General features: G+C 40.9%; 1 protein-coding gene across 1 annotated transcript in view; it reads right to left on the bottom strand.

The window, feature by feature from the left end:
- LPAR1 (lysophosphatidic acid receptor 1) overlaps positions 1-17,285 on the bottom strand; it is a 167,362-nt gene that overhangs the window by 73,923 nt on the left and 76,154 nt on the right. Inside the window, exon 2 of the mRNA XM_007449778.1 lies at positions 11,898-12,057. Within this exon, the coding sequence (XP_007449840.1) occupies positions 11,898-11,942 (45 nt within the window). The 5' untranslated portion in view covers positions 11,943-12,057. The remainder of the gene's footprint in view (positions 1-11,897; positions 12,058-17,285) is intronic.

Below are 17,285 nucleotides of genomic sequence, written 5' to 3'. Positions count from 1 at the left end.
CCCCTGCATCGGCAGGCGGACTCTCAACCACTGCGCCACCAGGGAAGCCCCCGACATATTTTTAAAATAACAAACACCTTATTCAGTCGGAGTCAAAGCAAATGGGTTCTGTTGTCAATAAAGCAGGGAGGAGAAGGAAAGAGAGGGGAATGAAAGTAGTGAGCACTACTGCTAGGCTCCACCAGGCCCAAAGAATGATTAACGGATAAAAACTGAAATACATGATCATGCTTCACGTAACATTCCTATTTCCTGGGAGACAGCAAAGGGTCTGGGAGATAACATTACAGATTTCTAGTAGCTTAGAGCTTAGACCCCAGAACTGGTGAGATCTGGGTTCAAATTCCAGTTCTTTTGTTTATTAATATTACTTCAATAAATTATTTAACACTCTCCTCTTAGAAGTTAGTTTCCTCATCTGTAAAATAGAGAGAAACACACCACGTTTTAAGGACTGAGTTATTATTCAGTTTCTGTAACATCCATTTCTCCGGAAACTTTTAAATCAAGTAACCCAGAGGGTTTAAACCTTCATAAACCAAACACCACCTCTAAAATGCAGCCTTCTTGAACTCACAGCTCAAAACAAGATAATTAAATAATTCAACCGATGAAGAAAATTCTCTTCTCGTGGCCCTTTTTATTTCCATAGGCTAAGAACAGAATATCGTTCTTTATTATCTTGCTTCAAATCCATTTTTTTTTTACAATAATACGTGTGGATTGGTGTCTAGGCTCTATTTCTTCCAATGGTTTATCCCTATACAAAAACCACACTGACTTATTTATTATAATGTTATAATAAATTCTGATATCTGGAAGATCACTTTTCCCCACCTCGGTCATCTTCTTCAAGATGATATTGGCTAGTTTTGACCTTTTGTAGTTTGATATGAATGTTAGAATCAGCTCATGAGGTTTCAAGACAATTTTTTGGAATTTTTACTGTGACTGCGTTTGATCTCCAGACGCATTTAAAGAGAACTAACATGAAATCAACGAATCTCACAATCCATTGACATGGTATCTCTGTTTAAGTCTTCTTTAATGTCTATTAATAAGGTTTTATAAATAATCTCAGAGTCCTTACACCAAATTTATTATTAGAGTTATTCTTAAATACTTGATACTTTTAAGGCATTTGTAGACAGGATTTTTGGGTAGTTTTCTCATTTAACCGTTTTTTTAATTGAGATATAACTGACATAGATCATTGTATTAGTTTTAGGTGTTCAATTTTTTATTATTTATTTTATTTTTACTCATGGTAAAAAGTATTTAATAAGTGCCACATCGGTACAGAAGAACACACAGCCTATATAGCTCATCCTTTAAAACCAGAACAGCCAAGTGAAAAGCCAGCTGAGATTCTTATTTTTACTTGAAAAATAAAAATAAAAACAAATTAACAACTAACGTACACATTGGGAATTGAACTACTACAGTTTTTCTTTCTAGAGATGTGACATCAATGTTTTCTTGTCAGTAATGTTCTATCAAACATTGTACTAAACCAGTGTACTAAACCCAAGCAGACAGATGACCAGTAAAGCTGTTTGCTACCTCCTACTGAGCTAGACCAGTGGAACACTATCTTGGTAGGATTATTTTGACAGTAAGAAGTAAGTGCAGAGCCCCTACCCCAACAGAAAACCTAAGGAGCTGTTTTACACAGAAAGGGTTTTAAGCAAACCTGCGCAAACACTAACACGCTCTAAGAAAGGAAACCTTTCAGACTACTTCCAGCATACATTCATTGGTGCCCAGTAAAATAGGAACACCAACGTAGCAAGCATGTTTGCTTTCATAGCACTAACAGCTAAAAAGCACACAGCATATAATATTTTGATCTTGAAGTGGGTAATCATGGAAGTTCCAAGATTATATCCGCTAGGTTAGCCTGAGTATTCATCTATAAAAATATTTTTTTAAAAACACGTAAACAAGAGTTATAGAAACAATGGGACTACATCAGGGCCAGCAGAAGACAGTGAGACAAGGACTGTACATGTAAGACTAGGAATTGATTTTCACATGCACCTTTTAGGTAAAGGAAATCTAAGTTGATTCCTACAGCCAAGACTAGCTGTGATAGGATTTTCAGAAATCTTGAAATGGGCAGCTAGCTTGAGTTAACCTCTAGATAAATACTCCCAGTCAAAAACCCCACTGAGGCTGCAGGACTGAAACTCTGACCCATATAAAAAGCTGTGAGTGCACAAAAAGCCTGGTGGGACATGCAAGGCCTGCTGGGCCAAGAGAGTTGATGATAGGGTTCTTCCAACATGGGCACACCAATATGTATGCTGGGGAAATGCCCCCCAGGTGGACTGCTGGTCTTGGGCTTGATGCAGGAGCCAGACTCAGAAGCTCCGGCGAGAAGTGTCTACTCAGGGAGGAGTACTAGGGTTACCGAAGACAAGAACGTGTCCAGGAAGTCAGGTAATTTTCTTCTGACCCATCAATACTTAACATTAGTGAAGAGTTGCAGAACAGAGTTAGTCTTTCCAAGACATATTCTTCTGACATCATTAGCCAAAGCCTCTTCCAATCAATTGGCCTGGTGATGTCTAGAAAGATCCCATTACCTGCAGGTGGGACCTAGTGCCACAGACTGCTCTGGGAAGTTGGCATAGAAGATGATTTGCACAATGAAGTCACCACTCAACCGCTGCTTAAGGCCAGTCCCCAGCCTTCTCCTTCTGTTCGGTAGTCCAGAAACCTTTCTTTAAAAGCTAGAAAATCCGTAAACGTGAGAAGCACGTCGAAAATGTCACCAGCCACTTCATCTTTATGGTGCTGTAAAGTTGTAGTGAAAGCCCCCATGTTAAATCCAGGAATCCGCTCCAACAGCTGCTCTTCTATATACTTTTCTACCAAAGAAATATATTCGTTAAAAGTAGATGTGTAGGTGAGCTTACTCTCTTCTGTGTCTTCAAACTCCTGGTGGTACTTGTTCATGCAATTCCTCTGTAATAGCTGGAACTCACCATCCATGATAATGTCCTCTTAATAACCAACCACAGCATCAAATTCTGCATCAGAGGCGAAGAGACGGGCAGCGGGAAGCTCTCTTCCTCTAGGGCGTCCATTGCCGCCGCCGCCGCCGCATCCACCGCGCACGGGGGAGCGGGCCGCCGGCCTTCTACCCCGACCGCGGCCCGGGCGCATCCTCCGCTCTGCTTCGCAGAGCCCCAACCGGCATCGGGAAGGCCTCGCCGCCGAGGCCGCGGGCGGCTCACGGCCCAGCCGGGTAGCGCCTGCGCACGACACCCCGGCCTCAAGCTCCGCGGCTGCGGCCACAGGCTGGCCGGGCCTCTAAGCCCTGCCAGGCCTCACTAAACTCGCTGCTGCCGCCACGGGGTTCAGGCGTCCGTTACCGCGCCCCGCCTCTCAATTTTTAAAAAATAGGGTTGTATACCTATTCTTTAAGTTCTTGTTGTATTCTACTACCCATACTTACTGTATTCTCTTATTCTTACAAACAGCTTCTCGATGCTTTTTCTGTGACTAGCTAAGAGGAAAGCAATAAGATGTGCAACTGAAAAGAGGCCGTTTTTTAATATTTTAAATAATGCAGTTTTTAAATATGTTTGAGGAAAAAATCATGCAGAAAAGTTCTCATAAGAATAAATGTACATTCCGGATACATCATTTGAGTTAAACATCTTGGCACAACAGGACTACAATCTCGCAGATTCCCTGTCATTCACCACCTTGTTCTTTCTACCTTTTCTTGCTCCGCTGATATAGACCTGAATTCCCAGCTGCAGGCTGTGTTGCTCTGCTTTTCCAAGCTGGTCTTGAATGAGACAGTGAGCTGACCAGCAGCTGAGTGTGTCCATCTGACTTGTCACATCTATGCCTGACCATAACCTCTGAGTCCTGAGTTCCCACTGTGCATCCATATATAAACCAGCGTGTCAGAGGTAAGCCTAGAGCACAGGCCATAGGGCTGGGCTTCTTCCTGGGCCCTTTGTTTTTGCCAGGTGACTTCAGTAACTTGATCAACCACAGTTAAGGTAATGCTAAACAGAGTTCTAGAATATGCAAAGCCCTTGGAGTTGGGACCCAAACCTGAATCCAGAAGAATGACTTTTTCTCCTAGGCTTGAACTAAGGCTTCAAACCTCCCTATGCTGGCTGGTGGAAGCTCATCTCAGTGCAAATACTTTTAAATGGGGCAGCTATCTTGTTCACCAACAACCATACCCTAGCCCTCTTCCTACAGGACAGGCGCTCTTGCTACCAAAGGTTGTCTGAATCTTTGAAAGTTGCTTAATACCTAACCTTGCCTTTCAGGAATTCATCCCTTTCACGGCCCTTTCAGAAACATTTTATCGGATGCTAAGGAGCAGATAACAACCCACTACCACTTCTCTCCCAGCCTGAGCCTGCCCAGGATAATCATTTACGAAATGGAGTAAGTCTAACTTACAGGCAGTTATTTAAGGGATGCTATGTGATTACCAAATGGTGGTATCATCACTTGGTAGTATCATCCAAGGTGGAATTTTTAAATGACAGTCTTATTACAGCAAGGTACAGTTCTCAAAAGACAAAACTCCCCTGTACCCTCTGATTACCATCTCCTCAGCTGGTAAAAACAGCAGGGCATTTTCCCACCTTAGCATTTATTCATGGAATAGCTGCAACTAAAGTTCAAAGAAAAATAACTGGAGAAGCTAGGAGTGTAAAATGGAAAATAGGCCAAGAGCCCCATCATGGGCAGTAAGAGGGAAGAAGCCACATCACTCTGAAGGATAAAGAATTGGCTCCATTACTCATTAAAGACTAAACCAATTAGAAAGAAAAAGAAACAAACATGAAAGGTCTCATTTGTGGTTTGCCCTAGGTATCCCAGTAAAATTTTGTCTTATGAATAGAAAACTCCAAATGTGCCCTTGGATTCTGAAATAAGATATCCTCTCAAACTTTATCTGTGTTTATAAACACAAAAGGGGGCAGAGATGAATTCAAATTGCAATATGAGAACAAATTTAACTTTTAATAGAAACATGGTTCAAGGTGGAGTAAGTCAGAAATCTCAGTGTTTATCTCCACACGCATTTATTCCTGGCAATACACTGGAGTTTTCCTTAGAGTGTTTATCCAACTTGGCTTTCCTCTGACGGATCTTCTGCCATACTACACATAAGCGCGTCATACACACAGACCATATGTAGAGGTAACCACTCACTCCCTGCAAAAAACTATGGGGAATAATTATGGGGAAAAAGGAAGGAACTAACATATGTCAGGGATCTATTAAGAGGCTAATACTGTACAAAGCACCTAGCAGATATTTTGCCATTTAAATCTGTGAGCACACTGTATATTATTTGAATTCTAGAGATTAAAAAAAAAAATTAGCTGAAGAGAGATCTATATTGAAAGGGATTTAAACCTATATTTGAACCAAAATTCATCTGGATCTAAGCCCACGCATTCTCTTTTCTCTGGGTAGGTGAAGCCAGACCACACTATGTGTTCATTATGTGGTACTGGAAACATACGTCATACTACAAGTAATTGCTCACACTTTAGTCCAAAAGAAAGTTACTACCAAGATAGCCATGAGGGCTTCCCTGGTGGCGCAGTGCTTGAGAGTCCGCCTGCCGATGCAGGAGACGCGGGTTCGTGCCCCGTTTCGGGAAGATCCCACATGCCGCGGAGCGGCTGGGCCCGTGAGCCATGGCCGCTGAGCCTGCGCGTCCGGAGCCTGTGCTCCGCAAATGGGAGAGGCCACAACAGTGAGAGGCCCGCATAACGCAAGGAAAAAAAAAAAAAAAAAAAAAAAAAAAAAAAAGATAGCCATGATCCCTTACTTTAGGGACTGATAATTTAACAAGTGCAACAATTCCATTTTTAAACCTTAAAAAGTCATTGAATAGTTTCAGGCAGAAGAGTAAACTGATCTAATCAGTGTTTTTACAAGATAACACTTTATATACCAACTGCAAAAACACTTTTGAGAAAAGCACTTGGGAAATTCTGAATATGGACCAGTAGAAAATGATATTAAAATGTTGTTTTTAATTTTGCTTTGTGTAAGAATGGGACTGTGGTTATATAAGTGAATTCTTTCTTAGAGATACATATTGATGTATGAGGACTGAGATAAAATAACAGGATGCTAAGGATTTGCTTTAAAATATTCCATCCCCCCAAAATGGGAGAAGGTGAAGCAAGTTTGGCCAAATGTTAATAACCGTTGAATCTCAGTGATGGCTATATTGGGATTCATTATATTATTCCTTTGATTTCTGTGAACGTTTGAAAACTGCGTAATACAAAGTTCCAAAAAAAAAAACAAAAACCAGAAGTCTTTCAATCTCAAAAAACACAACCCACTGAACAAGGAATTCAACTGCTTTAATCCAAATGTATCCACTCTCTAATATCAGAAATAAAACCTCTAAAAACCTATTAGCAATGATGTTCAAAAACACCTGTCTTCCAGCAGACACCAAGGAGAGACCTACTTGTTAGTTATATCAGAGAACTGGGTAAGAACTAGGAGAACAAATCTGTTGATGAAGATGAAGACATTGAGCATCTACCCAAATTCACATCTTTAATGAAAGCTATGGGACATCACTTGAAGGGATCAAAATATCTTCGTTTCCTTGGCTTGAAACCAAGACAGCCACTTAGCAAATGAGACAGAATGAAATACCTTGTAAAATACTGATGGCAAAGATTCCTTCCTTACTGGAATCACAGGTGTGAGATCTGAACGCCTTTGAAGTTCTTAAACACCTCTTCTGATCTCTAATACCGGTCGGTTTGAGAGAGCCCAAACCACCCATTCATGGATTGAACTATTGACCCCCGCATTCAAAAAGAAAATAAAATGTTTAATCCATACTCCACCCACAGTAACTGGATGAACCACTGTTAAAGTCCTGTTAAACAGCATTCTAGAAACAGAAAATGGTCATTGGTTACCTATTCTACCTCCATCCCCTACATTCTCCCATCCCCGCAGGGTAAGAGCGCATTAGTTTAACCAAAGGATGAGCATGTTCCTGTCTGCAAACATCTCCAGAGCTTCCTTTGGGTGCTCTTTATCTGGACTAGCAGAACAATAAAGCAGCTACAAACACAGTCTTCCTGCTGCTGCTAGCCCAGTTTCGCCTCAGTATTCATCTAGCTTCAGAACAAGGTGCTGTCTCTCTCGGCATGAGCAAACAAAAATCCATCTTACAGTCTAGGCAGGAGTCAAGCAGGGAATACAAACTTGTCCCACTTCAAAGCACCAGGCGTATCTTTCACTGACTAAACAGCAATTCCAGCAAGAGTGACAATGAGCCTTTCTTCCCTATTATTGTTGGAAACAATCACTAGCTATTTTGCTCATATTAATTAGTTTATATCTAGTAATAGGCAGCCTTGATTAGAAAAATGCTCTTTGTTACCAAATGAATAGAGTACCAAACAAAACCAAAAGCTTTTTTTTTTTAATTGTTGTTTTTCTCTTAGGAAAGGATTGTCAGGCCTTTCACACTTGAACGTGGGTTTATCTTTGCACAGGTCCCTGAATTCACTCTAAAAGAATGCAAGTTGATGTGCCAGACAATACCGGGTGAAGCTGATTGAGTGAACAGCTTATTACTCCTTGCCTAAGGAGATGCTGTATTTAAATTACTTTTACCTTCTCTGAACCTGGGGAAAACTTGATAATAGGAGAGACTACAATGAATACAGGCTTGGGGGCAAGGGCAAATCAGCCTCGGATTAAAATCTGACTGCACAAATTACATGTGAAGAGTTCACATATAATCAAGATGCTCATCATGGGCAAGAGGATCCTGGGAACAAAGTGACCCAATGAGCTGCATCTCTCCGGAAGGGTAAGCTGCCTCTCTCTGTGACTTAACACCCCAGCTTACAGCCAACTCCTTCCGAGAGGGCTTGAGTTCCCCCAACTATCAGAAGCTACTACTGCTCCCAACACATGGTGAGAATCATGGGACTCACTTCCCTGGTTGAGGTTCATTAATTAATTGCTTCAACACAGTTGTTAATAGTCATGGTTTGAACCCAGCTCTAAGACACACGAGCTACACAGGCTTGTTTGAGGTTAACGTTAAATACCTTCATTTGGCTTCCGAGACCCTGCAAAACCTTCTCCAACTTTGTAACCTAACACATCTACCTTTTCTACAACCTTAAGTATGCCGATAAGTATTTAACAATGGGTGCTCAGGAAGGAGGGCCTGTGTCTGCCAATTTCTGTGGTGTAAATATTCCACCCTGGCTGATTTCAGGCTATAAGCATGAAGTCAACTGGCTCACAAAATTCCTTTGAAAGTTGAACAATCAGATCTTATAAGTGGGCAGAGCTGGCTCTAGACATCACTGCTCACAACCTCATACCCCAGTCTACGGCAATCACCCCTGAACTCACATGCAAACACTGTGAGCTCTCGCCTTGGGACATCTGACATTCACACGGGCTGTCTCCTCTCCCTTGGCAGAATAACTCATCCTCATTCACAAGCTCCCAGCCTGGCAGTCTTCCTTTGAGAAGCCTTCCCTGATTCTACACGTCTTTTCTGGTGTTCCACTTTACCCGCAGAGCACCCATACTTCCTGTATCATAGCATTTGTGACACAGCATTCTAATTTTTTGTTTCCCTATCTGTGTATTTCCCACTACATTTATAAACTCTGACAGGGCAAAAGCCTTCTTTATCTTATTTATTCTTGCATCCCCAGGCCTGCCACAGTGCTTGCTGAACAATACTGAGATGTATTGAGCAATATGTCAGATACTGTTCTAAGCTCTACACACATGATCTCATTTCAACCCTAAAACCACCCTATGAAGTTGGCTTTTTCATGATGATGCTCATTTTGCAGATGAGGAAACCAAGGCACTGAGAGAGTGGATACCTTTTCTCCTCTCCCTCAACAGGCTCAGTTACAAAATACTGGAGCCAGGATTTGAACCTAGGCAATGTGACTGAAGAGCCTTGTGTATCCTTCTAGACCAGTGCTTCTTTTTTTTTTTTTCTATTGGTGATGCTCAAGGAGGAAATTTTAATTAAATTCAAATTCTCCCTAAGGAGAAATTAAGGAATAGGACTTCATCAGGCAAGGTTAAGCTCTGGAGGGATTTTTCATCTCCCAAGATCCAATTTTTGCCCTCTTGGGGACAATCTCTTTCCCGTTGACAATGTGTGTTACAGACTTTTCACTATACACATTTACATTAATGTACCATATGTTTATCCCTAAAAACATATGGTCTTGTTTCACAGTTTTAATGATATCTTCCTGTAAGTATCATTCTGCATCTTGCTTTCTTTTCCCTCCACGAGATATCTTGAAGAGACAGAGCTGTGCTGAGATAGACAGATAGCCATCATTTAACTGCAGTATTAAAATCATATCAACATGACCGACTTGATTAAGTCCTTCTACTATTGAATATTAAAAAGTTTTGTACTTCTTGGCCTTCAACGAATGCATCAATGAATATCTTCCTGCACATCTCCTTGGACTCACATGTTTCTAACATAGGTACCAAGATGGGAACAGGGCATGTACAAAGGTCTATAATTTTAACAGATACTGTCAAATTACTTTCCAGAGTGACTGGACCAATGTACTTTCCCACAGAGACTTTACAAGAGTATATATTTCCCCAAGTGTTTATACTAAATATGACCTCTTTCTACCTAGGGCGGTGCTAAACATTTTCATTAAATGAGTCATTTAAAAATATTTATATTACTCACCAGCTGATAGTAGCTTGTGTAAGAGGGAAGATGTGTAGATAAGATGATGCTATTGGAAATGCTGACAAAAGAGAGCAGTGAGAATGGGATGCTGAAACACCCTGTCCAGAAAACCTGTACTAGGGCCTAACTCACTCCACAAAAGGCTAAGAATAGTCATTGCAAGGGAACAGCTGCAGTGGACTTTGAAATTGTGACCTCAGGTAACAGGCAGTAAATCTTTTTACCCATTTACCATGTCTCTCTCAGGCACCGAGAACACTACTGAGGGGAATGGAAACCAAACACCCAAAGTAAATGAGGTGTTGAAAAGACAATGATCCATTTACCAGAAAACAGAAATACACATGATGGTGATAACACTAAACATCCTGGAAAATGATACTACAAACTTTATAATGTTAAGGAACAGCAGCGACTATCCATATGATAAAATTCCAAGGTCTTTCAGAGAAAAAGAAAAGCATTTATAGTAAATAAAGTGGAAATGCTCCTTTCTCCTTTCTCCCTCTCCTTCCTTTCCCTCTGTCCCCTTCTTTACACACACACACACACACACACACACACACACGCCTACCTGAAATATATACAAGGACCTACTGTATAGCACAGGGAACTCTACTCAATATTTTATAATAACCTATAAGGGAAAAGAGTCCGAAAAAAAAAATTATATATACACACATACACGCTCTCTCTATATATATGTATAACTGAATCACTTTGTTGTACACCTGAAGCTAACATAACACTGTAAATCAACTATACTTCAAAAAAAAACAAAAAAAATTAAAAAAAAAAACAATAAAACCCCACCCAGCATAAGAGTACATAGGTCTGTTTCTTCAGATCTTCATTTCCTTATGAAGGCTCCCATATCATATAAAACTTGTATTCAATTAAAAAAAAGAAATATATACAAAATTTAGTAGCCTGCAAAATGATACAAGGAAAAAAAGTATGGAACAATATTTTGTATCATAATGATTCAAATTTCAATCAATATGGCTTTTTCTCAAAGGTGTACTTTTTTCTTCAACCTTGACCTAAAAGTGATTCTCATGAATGCGATCAGAGATCACAGTCCAAAAGGAAGAGACGAAGATAAAGGAAGAGCAAGTGGGAAACCACACTTGTTGAGTACTACATGCTCTGCATAGCTTCTCTCCTTTAATCCCAGAACCATGCTGTGAAAGATGATTACATGAGAAGAAATGGAAGCTGTGGGAGGTCAGCATGACTAAGGCATCTTATCCAGCAATTGAGATGTGAGCACAGGCCTAATGACTCCAAAGTCTGTTTCCCCACTATACCATGCTGCCTGCTGAAACTGAAAGAGTCCAGTTAATACTTGAATAGATCAGATTGTAAAACAGTGAGAACAATGTTCTTGCCATGTGACTGTTCTTCACTTCACTGGACAGAAAAACTCATATTACTGTGGTTCAGAAGTGTCTGGAATTGCATTTTCTTCTCAAAGTTACTAGAACAGGTCAAGACAAAATAATCATCATTACAGGAGGAGGACATCAAGACAACATTCAGAAAACTTGTTGTAAGATTAGATCTGTTCTGGATTTCCCTGGTGGCGCAGTGGTTAAGAATCCACCTGCCAATGCAGGGGATATGGGTTCCATCCCTGGTCTGGGAAGATCCCACATGCTGTGGAGCAACTAAGCCCTGTGCACCACAACTCTAGAGCCCAAGAGCCACAACTACTGAGCCCACGTGCCACAACTACTGAGCCCGCGTGCTGCAACTACTGAAGCCCACACGTCTAGAGCACGTGCTCCGCAACAAGAGAAGTCACCGCAGTGAGAAGCCCGTGCACAGCAATGAAGACCCAACGCAGCCAAAAAAAGAAAAAAGATTAGATCTGTTCCGAAATAAACCCTAAAAAAGCCAACAGCAGGATTTACTATTGACTGTCTTGATTTGGAGTTTGATGCCTACGGTAACAGCCAGACACCCTAGGCACTGAAAACCATAAGCACCTCCCTCACAAAAATACTCTTCAAAATAATCCCCACCAAATGATACTTCGAAGGAGACACATGATCTCCAAAGTCAAACACACTTTCTGAAATTCAATTGAAATACTCAACAAAACTATGATTAGCCCAAACCTATGCAGGTTTGAATCACATACCTGGGGCTGTGAAATGACAGGGGTGGACGTAGAGGCAGCAGCCATGGCAGCTCTGGAGTTGTGGGCGGTGACCAGGCCCCAGCACTAAGGCACCCCACACGGGAGTCAGACTCTTGGGGTTGCTGATCGGATCACGGTCATGCTAGGAGCAACTGTGTACCTGGAAAAGGATAGGAAAACCCACTGTCAGCCTCAGAGGACTAGCATATGTGAGTGAAGTACCTTTGGCCACGGGAAGTGAAAAATCCCCTATACCAAATGCCAACTACCAGCTTAATGAAAAGAGGAACCCGGGAGGGAGCATCTAACATCTCACGGGAGGACTTCATCCAAATCAGTTGATGTATTTTCCTAAGTCTGAATCCAACTTGGTATGATAGCTAGATGTTTTGGGCAGGTGATTTCAAGTTGTGAAGACAGGGAGAGTGGGCAGAGGGAAGAGCCATCCTGTCATTAAATAACAAAGGAATTGAGTGACTCACAATTAAGAGCTGACAGTTTATAGACAAAGGGCAAAAAGAATAATAGTATCAAGCGTCTTAGAGACACCCAGTTCAACCCTGCCCATTAGCAGATGAAAAACCCTGTGGGTGGGAGAAGAGAGATGACTGGAACCTTACTCTTCATTAATGGCAGAACCAGCCCTAGAGCAGCATGCAAGTCCCAGTACCAGATGAGACATAAGTGAATGTGTTCCATGTTTACATTTCTTTAGGGAACTTGTTACCACTTTCAGGATTAAAGAAAGGCAAGATGCCCCAAAGTTATAGACATGAGCTGGTCCCAAGAAAAAGTAAAGTACTTGGGTTGGGGGAGGGGGGAGCTTTGTAAATCAGACTTCCACATGTATGAGGAAGAGTACATTTCTCAATTCCGCTTGATATCCTTAGAGAGAGGACACTAGACGTATGTGATAATTTCCACATTGCAATTTAGTCCAGAAGGGGACATTTTTCCAGGTTAAGAATTTAAGAAAATACATTCATTTTAAGAAAATTTTTCATTTTTAGGTTGTTTTCATACCATCTTACAATATTCTTTCTTTTATTCAAAAGATATTTATGGAGCATCTACAGTGAACTAAGGGCATAATGAATAAAATTGAGCCTGCCCCTGCCTGCAGGGAGCTTTTGTCTGTAAATATACTTTCTGGTTTCAGCAGCATGCAAGATAACACTGGAACACTTTCAAACTATTGGCAAATGATACTCTTCATAAGAGTAAAAGTTATGAACCAGGATCACAAGATCCAAGTCTTGAGCAGTTAAGTAACGGCAGAGTTGGATATTTAACCCAAGTCTTTGCCAAATCCTCTGGCACAATTTTCTATTAGCTGGATTATGCTGAGCAAGTCACATAACCTCAGAAGAACTGTTTCCTAAGAAACAATCAAGGTTTGGCAGCAACTTACGTTCTGATTTTTGAACCTTACATTCTGATTTTTATCCTGTCTCTGTGTATTATCCTTCATACTGTAGTTGTAATCACTTTAGGTTTTAGTTGTTTAGAACTGTGGCACCTTCCTATTTTCTTCCTCTACCTTTCCGTTAGAGTGACTTTTTTTTTTTTTTTTTTTTTCAGTACGCGGGCCTCTCACTGTTGTGGCCTCTCCCGTTGCAGAGCACAGGCTCCAGACACACAGACTCAGCGGCCATGGCTCACGGGCCCAGCCGCTCCGTGGCATGTGGGATCTTCCCGGACCGGGGCACGAACCCGTGTCCCCTGCATCGGCAGGCGGACTCTCAACGACTGCACCACCAGGGAAGCCCTAGAGTGACTATTTTTATTAATAGATAAGAAATAAAGCTGTCAAGCCACATTTTGGTCTAACATTCCACACAAAATTCCATAGCTGCCCTAAGACAACAGTGATGTTCTCCTCAGTCCCAGTTTTAGAGGGAAAAATACCTGCTGTTTATCACACTGTGATTTTAAGTAACAGCCCAGGAGAAAGGCACACATCCACAGAGTGTATTTCCTCTTTCATGAGGGGTGCCAGAGAGCCGAGCCTACCCTGGGAAAATTACAGGTCCCTATGATGCACTCTTTTGTACTGAACTTATTTCTGGCACCATTTTTTGCCACCCCTACTTTTGTATTTTTCCTTTTTCCTTCTCACATATTGACAATTCACATCTTCTTGCTCTATTATATGTGGAGTGGACAGATGAATATATAAATATATTATATAATATATAAATATATAAACAATGGTAACCAAAAAGCAAAACAAGCAGGCAAGCGAGATTCTATTCTAAAATACTCACGCTCTGTGTGCTGGCCCCAATATCACTTCTGCCGAGCTAAATCATTAAGCGATAAAACCGTAAAATATTTTCAATAATCAGAGTGCACAGAGTTGCCCAAAAGGTGAATGCCGGGCACCCAGCCTGCAGTCGGGAAAGGGATATCAAAATGGATGTGACAAACATGCCATATGGCATCACTGCTGACAGCAAAAGGGGGAGGGGCAGGAGACTGGGATTTAATGAACACCTACTAGATGCTGAGCACTGGGACAATCATTTCACATACAGTTTAAGGCAGATATTGTTAACTCATTTCATAGGTGAGAAACCCAATGCATTGTTCCCAGTCATGTGGTCAGGAAATGATGGAGCAGAGACCTGAACCAGGACCCACCCCAGGGCCTTTCCATAGATGAACCCTCCAAGTGTACAAAAATTAACAGTGAGAAAGTGCTTGGAGTTTTTTTAAGCAAAAATTTCATAAAGTCCCTCAGGAAGCAGGATGCAAGCCAGACGTTCTGCAGAGTAACTATTTCCCCAAACCCTGAAACAGAGCACCCTGTGCTGCTCTCATCCATATAAAACTTTCATGATGTGCCCCTAGTTTTGATTTATGTGACACATGCCTGAGCTACATAGTGCATAGTACAGATTGTTAGGTTCATATTTTGAAGAAGAACATTAACTGTCTTCCCCTAAAGCATCCAAGACATATCGAGTTTTGATGCTTTTGTTAAAGCTTTCTTTTTTTCAGACGAAGAGATCTTGATTTCTGAGATAATAGTGTATAACGCTAGAAGATTCATAAAAGTGTATGTTGAACCTATTCTTACATTATAAGAGCCTTTTGTAAGATGGGATATGGTTACTTAATATAAGAGCTAAGCAGCTCTCTCGGGGAGCAATGTCTTAAAATTACATTTATGAACCTATTGACTTCCCAGCCTATTTACAAAACTGTACAAATCATGGGGGAAGAGATGTGATGACAAAAAAGACAATATCCTAAATAATGATGTCATTCAGTCTCTGGCCAAGTAAGCTGGATTACTTTGACATCTTGTGTCCTGCTTTCCCAGAGCCCCAGACTGCTAACTACAGGGTTGCACGGAATTTTTAAAGAAATTCATCCCTATTTGAACTCTTCCAAGTATTCAGATACCTGCCCTTGCAATTCTTATAGCCTGCCCTCACCGCAACTCTCTACTTCCTTTGCTTGAGCTCCAGGTACAGGAAACCACAAAGCAGTGTGAGTCAGCTCCATTAACCACAGGTGTCCTTGGCCGTCACTATTGCCCCTTCTCTTCTTCCCTAGTTGTCCCCATTTTCCATTCTAGGCATGCCTTCTAATCTATATCATTCTTCTCAAAACCGCAAAACTACATCTAATGCCACTCACTTGCAGGATATGAGCTTTGTCACCTGTTGACTTGCCCATTCATCCATTTTACAGTCTTTGCGTATGAATTACCTCAAAATCCCTCCCTATATCTCGAAATGCATACAGACACACACACACACACACACACACACACACACACAATAGGTAACCAACAAGGGCCAACTGTACAGCACAGGGAACTCTACTCAATATTTTGTAATAACCCATAAGGGAAAAGAATCTGAAAGAAACAGATAGATATGCATGTATATATAACAGATTCACTTTGTTGTACACCTGAACCTAACACAACACTGTAAATCAACTATACTTCAATTTAAAAAAAGAATAGATAAAATACCATTTACAAGTAAGAAAGCTACATAGGCTCATGGTTCTGTGCTAGATTAACGGAAAATAACCAACTGAATATAAGAAAAGGAAATATCCTGAATCAACCCTAGAGCCCACAGATGGATCCCAGCTACTGCTTAAACTTCCAGAAATATACTGGAAAGAATCAATATGGAAGGCTGGAGAACATTTAAGGCTCAACATTCCCTTCATGTGCAACTGTAATTAGGTGGACAGAAAATAAGTAAATGAGACCCCAATAGACTCACAATGATGCTCCCTGTTCAGAGGGATGACAGCTGGAGTGAACTAAGCCAGGGAGCGTTGGAGTACATTTAAAATACACTCAGCTCCTTAAAAGGGGTTCATGGCTCCAACTGAGCAAGTAATCTCTGGCTGTATTTACTTCTAATTTACATGTGGCCATAATGACTGGCCCAGAAAATATGTCGGAAAAAAGCACTACCAGCTGGCTTTCTGATATGGGCAGCCATGCCAAGTGACAATGATCTTGCTAAATACTGAGTGCCACACCAAATACCTTAAAAAAAAGTCTCTGGTTCTGAGGCAAATGTTCCCTTTGATTACTTCTGGAGCTGATGCTGGCTCTTTTCCTAGGCCTCATAGGAAGATGAATTTCTAACTGGCAAATTTATCTACTATAAAGCTAACCTTTTTCCTTCATCTGGATTTGAGTCAAGCAGTGACTCATTTCAGTCTCTAGAAAGAATGCAGGGCAATACCTGATACTGAATATGCATAGACTTCATTCTCTAAGGATAAGAGACAGAAAAATCCAAATCCACCAGGCAACTGAAAAATATTATGGGGCTCAAGAGAAGGAAGACTACAGAATCAGAGCAAATATTTACTTAAGAAATAGGTACACTACATAAAAGAGAACTTCAGAAAAACATGAGATCAGAAATGAGTCGGCATTAACAAAAAAATTATGAATTATGAACTTGAATGAAGGAAGTCGATCAAGTAGAAAACAGAATAAAAAAGCAGAAAATGGTATTACTGAAGCACAAGATAAACCAGAGCTTTGGGCAGGGCCTACATGACTAAAGATTTCAAAGCTTCCATTCCCAAAACAGAACAGATGAACACAAAGTACTAAAGGAGGAAAGCAGTCATCAATGCTGAAACCAGGAATGGATACATTTATCCTCAAAATTTTAGAAAAGTGTTACACATAAATAGAGCCATTTAGATCAGGTAGGAAAAAATTTCAGACTTGAAATGCGTGTATCCTTCTTTAGAGAGCTCTATACTCTATAGAGTCCAGCAGAAACCAAACAGAAGAAACTCTCAACCTCAAGCCTGGACCGACAAGATAACGTGATAGAGGAAGGACAGAGCTATAGCTTGTCTTTCTCAGTATTTATCTGTTTCTATTTA

The sequence above is a fragment of the Lipotes vexillifer genome, unplaced genomic scaffold (assembly GCF_000442215.2).
Source record: "Lipotes vexillifer unplaced genomic scaffold, Lipotes_vexillifer_v1.1 scaffold230, whole genome shotgun sequence".
NCBI classification, from domain to species: domain Eukaryota; kingdom Metazoa; phylum Chordata; class Mammalia; order Artiodactyla; family Lipotidae; genus Lipotes; species Lipotes vexillifer.
The sequence above is the reverse complement of the archived record's forward strand: the minus strand, read 5'-3'. Positions and strand labels throughout refer to the sequence as shown.